Genomic DNA, 12,713 nt, shown 5'->3' with positions numbered 1-12,713 from the left:
CTCTTCAGCTAATTAGGATATGTCCTGGCTTTGCTTTTTCTTTAAAATCTAAATTTACTTTTGTTAGTCATCACGTTGGATTGAAGGGGAAGTAAATGGAAGAGACACCAATGCTTGTTAGAAGTGTCTGTTTAGGTACCTTGGTCTGCTTAGGGGAAATTTAGAATTTTTACTGATTATTTACACCAACACCATACACACTTTAGCTCCTTCTACTCTTTAAAGAGCATCTGTGTCTGGCCAAATGTTCGCTTTTTTCTTTATTTTATTTTTTAATTTCCCTTCTCAAGCAATATACTACAGAACGCAGCGGTTTTTATTAAATAATGCTGAACAAGCAGTGTGTAACAGCCATTCTCAGTGTGTGGTGACATCCCACAACTTCATCTACTGAGCTGAAAACAGGTTGATACTTTTCCACCCATCATATCAAGGCTTTTGGAAAAAAAACACCATTTAACTTGTGAGACTTGCAAACTGGAATTCTGGTCAACAGAACCCTAAAACTTGTAGTTCACATCTCCTTGCCTTACCTAAGAAGCCCAAATCTTCCCTGTTTTAGGATCTGTTGTGCCTATCCACTATACTGTGGGGATTAAACCATTCCCAAGTTTTAAATACAGGGGAAGGAAGAAGCAGACTCAGATGAACTGATTCTCTTTGCAATACTTTTCTGATAAAACACTTTGTTTTCCCTGGCAGTAAAAAAACCCCAACAAACACACTCTAATTTTCTTAGAGTTGCTTCAAGCTTTCCCCCAGATAAACCTCACATTTTTAGCCATTTAAAGTCCTTCTTGTTATAGATTTCTTACATATCTTGCACACAATACAACACTCTCTTGTGAACAGCAACAACTCAGGGCCTTTTATAAAAAGAAACTCACTGTTCCAGATTTGTGAGGTGAGTCCCGTTTGTGCACCTCCTGTGACTGCCTCCAGTCAGTTCCCTTCAGGTTTTCTGAGATTAAGAGGGAGAGGGAAGCACAGGAAGCTGGCAGTCACTTCTCAGGGACAGGGAGAAACATGTAACTCATAAGAATTCATCTCTGAATCGCTACTGCTCACTCACCGCCACGGCAAAAACCAAAAAAAATCTTTAGGGTGGAAGAGGTTTGTGCTACTGCAGTGCTCACCAGAACCCACAGACGCTCCACAGAAGAGACCTTTGTTCTTGGGAGAGTAGGGAATTCCACATACACAGAATATGGCTGGGAAATGCTTCAGTAAACACTGGACACATTCTCTCACCTCCCGCATTTGAATCACGCGGGGGAACCACGAACGCCTGCAACCCCTCAGACAAGCAGTTCATCAGTGAAGACTGACATGTTTTCCCACTACAAACAACCTCTCTTGGGTCAGGACACACATTCACAAGATCGGGGTGGGCGTCTGGGAGGCCTGATAGAGGCAGAAGGGGTTGGTTGTCTCCAGTTACACCTTTCACACCATAACCTACACCTGACAAAAGGCACCTGCGACAGACCCCAGCCCACTCCGGCAGCTCCAGGATATATATTTATTCATTGAGGAATTAACACTGAGCACAGCAGTCCCGCCTCAGCCCTTCCCTCCCGGCTGCTGCGGCAGTCTGAAGCCCACGAGCCCGGCGACCTCCTGCGGCGAGCGCTCTCCCCTGCCGTGGTACTCGCGGTGCAGGGCCTCGTGCTCCCGGACGCTGCGCAGCAGGCACAGGTAGGTGGCGGCCTGGAAGTGCAGCTCCTGCTGGGCCCGGCACAGCTTCTCGCTGGTCACCTGCGGGGAGCGGCGGTCAGGGCGGCCCCGAGGCCTGGCCGAGCCCCGGGAGCTGCCGGGGGGGCAGGGGCGGGGAGGGGAAGGCGGCGCGTACCCGGTGCGCGCGGAAGCCCGCGAGCACGTGCCGATAGGCGGGGCTGTCGCGATAGGAGCGGCCGGCGGCGTGGCGCAGCTCGCGCAGGAGCGCGCGCAGGGTGCGTAGCGGGGCTCCCAGCGCCGCCATCTTCCGAGCCGCGCGCGGCGCGCCGGCCAATCGAGCGCCGCCGCCGGGCCTCGCCCTCGCGCCCCGGCAGTGCGGGCAGTCGAGCGCCGAGCGAGCGATGGCCTCCTCCTACTCTCTGCCGCCCTCCCGCGCCGTTGCAATCGGCGCTGGTGAAGTGCTGGGGCTCGAGCGCCGAGGCCGGGGCGTGCCTGCTCCACGCCTCGTAACCGGCCTGTGGTAACGGAGCGGGAGCACCGGGAGTCGTTCAAGAGGCGCAGCATACGGCGGGAAACCGGATTTAGCCGCGGGCGCGTCCCCGCCAGTTTCTGGGGTCTCCGTTTAAAAGACGCTTCGGGTCCCGCTGGAGCCAGAAGGGGACGCCCAGGAAGAAGCTGAGGAGCCGCAGACTCGAGACAGTGAGCGGCTCACGGACGTGAGGAGTGGGTGCGCGGCTCGAGTGCGAAAAAAAACTACCCACCCCAGATGGGACTCGAACCCACAATCCCTGGCTTAGGAGGCCAATGCCTTATCCATTAGGCCACTGGGGCTGCTGCGGGAGGGTGGTGTCTGTACACTTAGTTATCCACTATCTCCGCCCCTTCTCCTTTTATGGCGCGTATTGGAGGCCGGTGGTTGGGCAGCGCCGCCCGGCGCGGCTGCGCACGGCCCCCTGGGAGCCAGGGCCAGGCGGGGCCGAGGAGGGGGCGCGGGGCCGAGGCGGGGGCACGGTCGCTACCTGGCGTTTGGCTGCGGCTCGGCAAAACACGGTGCTCCCACAAGGAACGGCTTCCTGCCCCAAGGACCCTTTTGCGGTTTCTAAGCTCTGGTCCTGGCACACAGTGTTACCCTTGCTCGGGTGGTTGCCCTGACCGAAGGAGGCCCCCACCCCCAAACAGAAAAACCCGCCAAAAAGCCCCAAGAGGGCCGACCCTTCAAGTGAAACCTTTCCCCATTTTTATTTTTGTGAGAAATCACAGACACAGGGCTAATATGTACATTCCTCTTTATTTCATACAGCACAGACACGTGACACATAGAAAAACAGAAAAGTACACTCATGAAAAAGCCTGTCGCAGTCAGGGACAGGGAACAGCTACGCCAAATTGAGTAAGGCTCCTACTGCAGAACAGGGGTCTGCCGGCAAGGGTGGATCCCAGAGCAAAGTCTGCTGCCTAAAAAAGCTTGTGCTCCTTTCAGGAAAGCAGAAAAGGGCAAGTCCCTTCCGGAACAGGTGAAGGCAGCGTTCCCCCGCAAGGCTTGCAGGATACGAACCCCATGACTGTGTTTGGATCAGAGCACTGATAAAATGAAATGCTCTCCCAGTTATTCTCACAGAGGGCCAATAGTCCTGACCTCTGAAAGCATTGGACTGCTCAGGGATAGGAAACCTGAGTACCTGGAAGGAGTGAAAACGTCAAGTAGTCACACAGAAGAGAGTTAAAATTAGCCTCCCTGACAGGGCTCTGCTAGCCACAACTGGGAATGTGCAAGGAACTAACCAGCTTCCCAACTAACAAAAGACTAACAGCCATTAAACTGACCAGAACAATATAACGCACTGGAACTGACGCGGGCTTTTGAGGCAGCAGCTTCTTCCTTTTCCTGCTTCAGTTCAGGATGGAGATAAAGCAGGCACCAGTTCCTCTGGCAAAGAGCCTTACACACTTTTAAAAAATTAAAATACAAAAAAGGGAGACAGGTGTATTTACAAAATCCATGGCTGGTACAGTACATCATTTTTAAGACACACTAAATGCTACAATCTTTCAGGTCCTGAGATTATTACAAAAAAAACCAAACCCAAACCAAAAACAAACCCCAACAACTCAAAACTTGTGTTCAGGTCCAGTTTTATAAGGAGAGAGGAAAGAAACCACACATTTAAAACACAGTATCCCTTGAAGTTATTGGAACACACCTCCCTAAAAAATCCAAATGAAAGTGGTGCTTGCCACCCAAATGTAGCTGCATTTGGAGTTCAGGCTTGTTGTCACAAGAGGGGAGCATTTAATGGGGCAGTTTCCCTGGAGAGCTCATCAGGTAAGCACAAGGCTGTTGGGATCCTCTCTCCATTGCTAAGCCCTATGATCTGGAACTCGAGTGTTAAAAGGAGGAAGGTGGCCTTGTACAAATTCATGTTGGACTGAGGAAAGCATCACAGGAATCACCAACTCAAACAGGTTTGCCATCTCCCAGTAACTATGCACTCCTTTGTTAGAAACCGAGGAATGCAAAGAATTCTAGCTGTGATTTAACACGTGTTAATATTAAAAAAAAAAAATTCCTCCAGCTTTTTATTCTGAGCTCCCCAGTGAAAGGCAGCAAAATAGTTTCTCAGCCCTTCATTGTCTAGGGGATCACAGCAAGTCAGGTAAAATTAAATTATATCCAGACTTCTAAAATATATATATATATATATATATATATATATCTTAGAAGTTACACCAAACAAAGAATATGGAGGCCAAACTGCTGTTGAGGGGATGTTCCCCACTGCCATTAGCTGTGCAGGGCACTCTTCTTCACTGACCCTCTTAACAGGCAGGCTACAGGGACTTGTACCCTCACCTGGTTTTTTTCCCCCAATGAACACAGAGATTTTGTATCATCAGAAGTTATCACAGATGCCCTTTTATTATAAGCAACTGATCTTAAGCTAGAGAATGGCAACTTTTTAAGGATTACTCATTAAATGCTTCTAACTCTCAGTAAAAGACTACAAGAGACAAATCACATTAACAAGGATACTAGTTTAACTGCTAAAATATAGTACTCCTCAGTAGACTTTTGGGGGGTAAAAAGTAGTAGTTAACTTTGTTGTTGTTTTTTTTTTTTTTTTACAGTAGTCCAAAAATAAAATTTCTCCATCTATTTCCAGTACAGATCTTGATAACTATGCAAGAACATGGTACTAATTGCTACATGATGGAATCACCGGCAATAAAACACATACTACAATTCTCACCTCTGAGCTAAATTGTTATTTGTAGTTACATACAACAAGACTAAAAGACCAGTGAGAACCTGGGGACTGGGATTTAGTTTTTATTTAGCTGGTAACTCCCCTTGTTTAGAAGCAACTTCATTTCAATGAGAATTTACTTTAATTCACTTCTGATGCTGGAAAGAAACCTGGGATGTCTCATGAGTTTCCTCCCAAATCCAATCTGTACATTAAAAAACATTTCTGCAGCTTCTTAATCAATTGTGAGAGCTGACTATTCTACAAAACTCTCAGACCAAAACCTGTCACAAGAAGTGATTTCAGCTTCCCTCTCAAGCAACTTCATGACACTTGACACTACGTGCTGCACCAGTGAAAGGGTTTCTTTTTTAAAATACAATTTTTTTTCATGTTAGCAAAAAGTTCTGCATTACAGACATTCAAAAATACTCCATTTTCTTTGGGTAAAATTTCAATATGTGTTAAGAGGGGTAGCTGGGGAAAGGAATGCATGTAACACTGAAACACGTAAATACTTATCTGCATAGTTGATATTAGTGACTACTAATCAAACTAAGGCCTTAGCTGGAAAAAGCTGAGAACACAAAAAAGTTTCTTCCCCCACTCTGGTGAAATCTGCTAAGTCTCAATGAAGCTCTGTCTACTTCAGCAACTGCTCAGTTTGGCCTATGATAGTGGCATCTTCTGACTGGTTTTGGTTTATTCTCTCCCACTCTTTTTCTCTTGGTACTAGACAATAGCAAATACGACTATTTATTGATAAAACACATCTGCACACATTGCTAGGAAGAAACAAAAAACCCTTTTAGTGTTGTGCATGATAGGAGCCAAACATAGTGTACACTGCTTGGTTGGGATTACTTCACCATAAAGAAAATCTTAGTAGCTAATGGCTATTGTTTAAGCAGGAGATGACAGCAATGGAAGAGACTGACACACACTTCTAGATACAAAACATGGTGGTGGTTGGGGTAGAACTACAGCTGTCAAAAATGGCTACAAAAGACAGGACTATATCCTTGATTACTGACAAGATTAGCAGTTTTACTTATGAGTGTGCAAAAACAGTAGCAGGGAATTTTTGTACTTCCCCAGTTTTGGGCCAGTTCCAGGCCATGTTGATCTCTCAGCATAACTCACAGCAGCACCAGGGCTTTCTAGAGCCCCAAAAGGCTATTACAGCAGCAAGGGATCACTGCATCATAGAAAAAGGATGATGAAGCCTCACCAGAAGTTTCCACAAAGCATTCCCCTACGCAACAGTTATTTTTCCAGTGGCCCAGTAAGCATACTTCTGGCTGCTTATTTTGGCAGTGATTTCTTAAGCAGTAGACAGATACAGATTTTTACAACAGCGCCATTTGTTAAAGACTGCAGCAGTCAGCCATCATCACCAGCTGTAGATTCCTCATCCCACAGGTTAGCCCAGGATGAAGAGCATGTGTGTTCAAAAGGAATTAAACAACGTAATTAGTGAATGTGGTAAACCTCACTGAAGTAACTTCACTGATGCACCTAAGACAGATTAAGAAGCACCTTCAACTACCACTCCAACTGGCTGAGCTACCAGCAATAGTCCTATCTTTGAATGGCACCATTAGATTGGTAGGAGAAATCCACTTATGGCATAGTTTGCCTAACGGGTTAACTTGAACATGTGAAGACAAGCCAAGAAGTGAGTTAAGCTTTTCTCTGCCACAGGAACATATTTGGTACCATATTTTCTGCTTTCCACACTGGTTCTCCACCCATGGAGGACTCATCATTCCATTCCAACTCTGTAAAATAAATGCTTCCTTTTCATATTGCAACTCAAAATTATAACTTCCCTAGGGGAAGCACATCACAGAACTAGAACAGTCTAGTGATGCATGTTACCTTAAGTTTAGCACTTGGTCCACAAATGAAGTGCTAATTTCAGGTATTCATGTTTATAATAATCATAAGTTAGATAGATCCTCAGCACAAAGCTGTTAAAATCACTAGATCATCTACTGCAGATAGCTAACTTTGTCTGAGAAGGAAACAAGCACAGATACTATTATGAGGATTTATCTGCAGCTAAGAACACATGAACTTACTGTTCATTATAGTAAGAGAAGAAACCACTAATGAAATCTCAACAAATTGAAAAGTACAACTTGAAAAGTACAACAAGACAAGTGACTTAGGCAGCATGTGAAGCATAGCTAGCTTTAAACTCAATTAGCAGCTGCACTCTTGCAGGTTTTACCAAATTCTTTCTTACATAGGATGCATGGTGGAAAGTGACAACTTTGGTAAATATAAGAATCCTTGCAGTAACTGGTATCAAGCAGATATGATCAGCTGCACACAAGATTCTTGCAGTTAATCTCAATTCAAATATGTTGCAAGCTGCTATTTTAACTTGATTTATCCCCCAGCTCCTTGGGGCTGTCAGCCACACATCTCTGCCTCAGACTCAGTGATTGTGTGAAGCAATCCAGTCATTAATAAGGGCCTATAACACTTTACTCATGACCTAATTAAGAAACAAATTCAAAACCTTCAGAGAAAGATGCAACAAGTTTCATTCCCGTTAGCCACTTCCTTTCTCTCCTGCACATTTACACACACTCATGCACACACTCTTTTATTATACTGTCATCTTTGCACAAATGTTCATTCTTGAAGTAGCATTTAACAGAGCCAGGAGAATGGAGAAAGATGAACAGGTCTCAGGAATATTGCTTGTGTGTGTGTGTGTGTGTGTGCATGTGTGAGAGAGAATACACAAGCACATAGAACCAATGCCACAGTACAGCAGCTGTGCAGTTACACACATTACACACTTGGTTTTGTTTTTTGTTTTTTTCTTTACAAAAGGGACAAAAACCCCAGTTTAACAGCATAAAGCCATCTTGGCAAGCTTAAGATTTTCCTCCAAAATGCTTTCCAGCACTTCAGGATCGCTGAGAAAAGTTTAAAGAAGGTAGGGAAATAAAATTAAAACAAAAAAAAAACAAAAAAGGCACTTAAACAAAGGACAAAGGCCTGAATCAAGTAAGTCATGAAGGGTAACAGCCATTTCACCAGAGCTTGGACCAAAGTCTACCAACCTTTTTAAAAACTTCTATAAAATTAAAATTGCATAAAGTGTTAATGAATCAGTTGTTTGCCTAATGCTTTAACCTTCTGGTTCACTTTATGAAAAAAAACCAAAACAAACAAAACCAAAACAACTAACAAGTCCAAACAAAAAACCAAGCGTCCCTTTAATGATTTTCCCCCCAGTTCAGCAAAAGATGAAAGTTAGCCTAGGGAAAAAGCCTTCCACAGTTTGGCTTGGCTTGTAGGTTTCCCTGCAATGCCATTTTCAAAAACAATCCAGAACAAAAGTAGAAGAGGGACCACTGTGCTTTCACCAATTCACTCAAAAACAAACAACAAAAAAATCAAAACAAAAAACCCATCAACCCAAACACCCGAATGCTTCTAATCCAACTGTGGGCAAAAACTAATCAAAAGAAAACAAAAAACCCCTGTAAACTAGATTAAAATTTGCTAATAAATACAGCCAAAAGTTCATTTTATGAATGTAGCAGCAAATGTGACAAAGTTAGTTGGGAGTCCAAGGTGACTCCCGGAGGGTTACTGGTTCGCACAACTGATGGCAGCTTGGGAGAGTTGCAGATTTCTCTGTTTTCATGTCCTCATGAGTCTTGCACCAAGTGGAGAAGGAGTGTGGAGGAAGGGTCAGGTGATGGGACTGCAGGAAGGAACAGGCTTTAGGCACCTGTCCCACCCCTAAATCTGTGCATCAGACAACTTTGATCAGATTCAAACACAAAGCAGAACCCAGGTAATTAAAAGTTTCTTCTGATTAGCAGAAAACAGATGTGAAACCCACAGCATCCGCACTTGTGACTCAGTTGATCTGTATTTAGACATGTTTCTCAAATCAACAGAGAAGGCTGGACAAAGTGACTTAGGCTATTTGTGTCTTGGAATGGGAGAACACTGCAGTTATAGTCCAAGGTATCAGGAAACTGCAGCCCGTTTTTCATCTAGCCTGCCTTCTTTCTTTGCAGGAGTCTCTAATGATTTCACATAGCTACCATGGTTTTTGGGACTTTGGATCATGTAGCAGGGAATACTACCCAGACAGTTTCAACATCTAAAACCTATGTTTGAAGTTATTGCTTGCATTTGTTTGGGGCTTTCAGAGAGCTTGACATGCTAGCTCATACACAATCCCCAAACCAAGTTCAGCCCTACTGCCTGAAAAGACAGCTCTACTTGGCTTTCTTATTGCTTGTGAATACTGAGGGTTTATTTAGTATGTACAACTACAGTTTATTTATTAACAAAGGCCCTTAAAAAGTAGTAAAAACCTGGGGGGGGGGAAATGTCTTCAGAAGAGCTGCTGCGCAGAAGATAGTAAAACATTAACCTAATTTTGCATTCAAACATTGCAGTAATCTTTCCCATTCTGTCTATGCCACCTGCAAAGGTCTCTGGGAACCACCCTATTATTTCCTTTGATTTGGCCTTGCTAGGTTTAACCAAGCCGAATAGAAAACAGCAAGTAAAGGGTCCCCATCTCCAGTGTTGTTCATTCAAAAGACACTCAGGAGCATAACGAATAACAGGAGTGTAATGACTGAAGAGTTACCTGCTGGAGGTTGTTTGAACTGATGTCACAAACAATGTACGGTCATCTTTATTTTCATCACCCTAGTATTTATTTCCACAATAAGTTTTAGTTTACTTGTTTCCCAAGACTGAGAAGCTCAATAGGACACAGAGGTAGGACTACTCCTGCCCTCAAGATTTAGAGAGGATACTCTTCAACTGAAGATGAAGTGTATTTCCAGGAAGAAAGGAATGTTGAAAGGGAATTTGTGCTGTAGTTATAAAGGGCTCCAAGTCTCCCAGCCTAAATTTCAGTAAGTATGAAGACAAAAGATGACAATTTGAATGGGATGCCTTGATGAGGAAAACACAGAAGAGGTAGAACTCTCTTAGGACAGGGTCCTTTAAATATATTGCTGCCCAATGGCTCACTGCCACAACTCCCTTAGCTACATGCATTGTTAAAGTTCTCACGTTTGACACAGTTCAGAGAACTAACATCCTATCAGAACTGTTTGGCCTCAAAAAACAAAGTTGGCTTCCTTCAACCCTTCCTGGAGAAAAGAAAAAAGAGTATCAGATGAAGCTTGCACTCTAAATAGTTTATGGTATTTTGACAGAATTTGTACAGTATTAATGCCAGGGTCTACACAGTGTTTGTGTTTCAACTCTAAACCTTGATGGAGATGCAAGCTTGTCTGATCAACACACCACATACAAAACATTAGTGCCAGCTCAAAAGCATTTAATTGGCAGATGCTGTGGAGTGAAACTAATGAACTAATGCATCTTAATTCAATCTGTCTTTCACAGAAGTGTTGTGCAAAAACATTTATTGCTGAGCTCAACCCAACATTTTTATACTAAATACACAATATATATTATTTTAAATTTATGTATATATATTTATATAAAATTAAAATGAGCTCTAAATAGAAAAGAAATTGTTGTCTGATCTAAGAAAAATAAATCACATGTAAAAGAAACCTGCAAGCTCTAAGTAATCTAGCAAAATATATTGAAGAGTCATTATTCAGGGGTCAAAGTCTCTCTAAAGGTGTGAGATAACCAGCAGTGTCTGGTTCAGTCTCTGAGTCAAACTACCAGAAGATCTATCTACTAAGAATTTCAGCATCTCTGGTCAAAGGAATGTTTCAGGGTTGAAGGAGAAGGGCATCATACTGATTTATTTGCTCCTTTTCCCTATGACTTATTTTAGTTTCTGCCATTCTCACCTTTTATTTGACAGCTCAAGAGACTCAACAGCGAAGTTCTGTCCTAGTGTCGAAAGTGCAACACGTGCTGGATGCTTCCTAATCTTACATGTGAACTGGTTGATGTATTGCTATCAAAGAAAAAAAACCAAAACCAAACAACAAAGCCAGCTCTGCAGTCTTGTGCAACCATGTAAGAAAGAGTTCAGGTAAAACTCCCCAGGCCAGCAGGGGCTGGAAATGCTGGAGACAACCCATTCAGCCCCCAGAAGAGAAGGCACCTCTGGTCGCTTTTGAACGACTCCTCTTTGGCTAATGCCTGAAGCAGTATTTAACTGACTCTGGAACAGGTCACAATCAGCTTTCTTTAACTAGCAAATCAATATAATGCATGGCTTCTGGGAGGAGTTACATAAAGGATGAAGCCTGAGAATGAGAAAAGAACTTGTTCTGGTTCATGAAAGACATGAATAGAGTATCTTTCCAGTAGCAAATAAGCACAAGGTAAAAGAAAGTTTAACAAATGAAAATACTGAAATATTAGTGCGATTTAAAAAAAAATGTGGGAAAGAAATGCTAGTCTGACCAATAAAATATGGGTTTCTTTTAATGTAAATGAATTTCCATCCCCTTCCTCCCTTAAATAAGAACTTTTGTACTAAAAAAACCCTGAAAATAAATCAAATAGTCTGTGTCTCACATACTGATGTACCAGATCTGTTTTTGAAGACAATTCTCTACTGAGACTGCATACATCTGTAGGCTCCCTAAAGTCAAACAGCCTTCTAAATCTGGATCAATGCCCATTATCAGAAACTGCTTTTGTCTAAAGGTTTAATTATAATGCAAAGTATCCCAGCACCATCTCTATTCTACATAACCTTTGGTCCACAACCATATGGTACACTCAGGACCTACACGTCATCTTATACTGGGCACTTTGGGCACTAAGGAAGTGGATGATTCCACCTTGAATGGAGAAACCTATTCTAGCACCTTTCACCATTCCCACTTTTCATTGGACTTCACCCAGAAACAAAATGTTGGTGCTGCTGTGGGTTTGACGATCAATTTCTTTTAAGAGCCAATCAGAGCAGATAACAAAAGGTTATTTCTTTAGGCAATATCAAACTACTACCAGTTTGCATGACCAGGAGGACCAGTCCTCCTTTTCCTTCTCTCTTTGATCAAGTATTGTTTTATTTTTCTTCTTCCTCTCACCACAGTGCTTAGGATCAGAATATGTAAACATTGACAGAAACAGCAGCCCTGTGACAATAAGCACTTTCCCAACTGGGCAGATTCTGTCAGCCAACCAGAACTGCTTCAGCTCCCTTGCTTGTCCAGAAGTCACTGGTTTTTCCGCTGTAACTTAGTGTCCCCTTTACTTTGGCCTCCATCTGTAGTTGAGAGACAGAAACAAAAGGGAAGAATAAAAGCATGAGTGAACTTTTGTTTTTGTAACTTGCAGTAGGAGAGACAGGAATTTGGCAGGTTCAGCTTTAGCATCACCAAAAAGTACATGGTCTTTACTAGTAGAGTGGAAGACCTTGCATCTTTTCTGTAGGTCATTTATTAGAAATAGCATTGTTGAAACCTGATATATCAAGCTTCATACAAAAACACTGCCCAATTTTTTTTTGGTACTGAGAACCTCTCAAATAAAGAATGAAGAATGCCCACCAAGCTGCCCCCTTCCCATTCCTTCTCCTGGCCCCCAGAAAACACATACAGGTGACAAAGAAAGGAGTACACTCTAAACTGCACTTTCTAAAGCTTTCTGAAAATTTTCCTGCTCTAAGCCTTACAAACAGAAAAATAAAATGTTCTGCTTCAAATTTCTCAATAAAACTATCTCCTATTAAGCATAAAATTCCTAAGGGAAGCAGACATTCCATTAAGAAACCATCCCACCATTCACATGTGAATATAGTCTTATAAAAAACATGAAAAAAGGTTTTAGCTGGAAGGTCAGTTT

At 43.0% G+C, this 12,713-nt stretch overlaps 3 protein-coding genes and 1 non-coding gene across 4 annotated transcripts in view; all 4 read right to left on the bottom strand.

Moving 5' to 3' along the window:
* LUC7L2 (LUC7 like 2, pre-mRNA splicing factor) overlaps nt 1-1,304 on the bottom strand; it is a 32,098-nt gene extending 30,794 nt beyond the window's left edge. Inside the window, exon 1 of the mRNA XM_059472666.1 lies at nt 888-1,304. The gene's annotated coding sequence lies outside the window, so the exon portion shown is untranslated. The remainder of the gene's footprint in view (nt 1-887) is intronic.
* A 204-nt stretch (nt 1,305-1,508) lies between these two features.
* FMC1 (formation of mitochondrial complex V assembly factor 1 homolog) lies at nt 1,509-2,511 on the bottom strand. Its single transcript, XM_059472668.1, has 2 exons — nt 1,853-2,511; nt 1,509-1,758 (listed from the first exon to the last, which is right to left on the bottom strand). Exons 1-2 carry the CDS (start codon nt 1,979-1,981, stop codon nt 1,564-1,566), a joined length of 324 nt encoding a protein of 107 aa, XP_059328651.1. The 5' UTR covers nt 1,982-2,511; the 3' UTR covers nt 1,509-1,563.
* TRNAR-CCU (transfer RNA arginine (anticodon CCU)) lies at nt 2,436-2,508 on the bottom strand. Its single transcript has one exon. It is a non-coding gene; the product is annotated as a tRNA-Arg (tRNA).
* A 435-nt stretch (nt 2,512-2,946) lies between the features above and the next one.
* UBN2 (ubinuclein 2) overlaps nt 2,947-12,713 on the bottom strand; it is a 52,438-nt gene continuing 42,671 nt past the window's right edge. The window contains exon 17 of the mRNA XM_059472660.1: nt 2,947-12,135. Coding sequence (XP_059328643.1) covers nt 12,086-12,135 — 50 coding nt within the window. The 3' untranslated portion in view covers nt 2,947-12,085. The remainder of the gene's footprint in view (nt 12,136-12,713) is intronic.

Source organism: Ammospiza nelsoni, chromosome 5 (genome assembly GCF_027579445.1).
Source record: "Ammospiza nelsoni isolate bAmmNel1 chromosome 5, bAmmNel1.pri, whole genome shotgun sequence".
NCBI lineage: Eukaryota > Metazoa > Chordata > Aves > Passeriformes > Passerellidae > Ammospiza > Ammospiza nelsoni.
This window is presented reverse-complemented; position numbering and strand designations above follow the sequence as displayed.

What these genes read in the sequence shown, in the direction of transcription:
- FMC1 (XM_059472668.1), bottom strand. Translation starts at nt 1,981, where the DNA reads ATGGCGGCGCTGGGAGCCCCGCTACGCACCCTGCGCGCGCTCCTGCGC. An exon ending in CGGGCTTCCGCGCGCACCGG is followed by an intron (nt 1,759 to 1,852) that starts GTACGCGCCGCC and finishes CGCTCCCCGCAG; the next exon opens with GTGACCAGCGAGAAGCTGTG.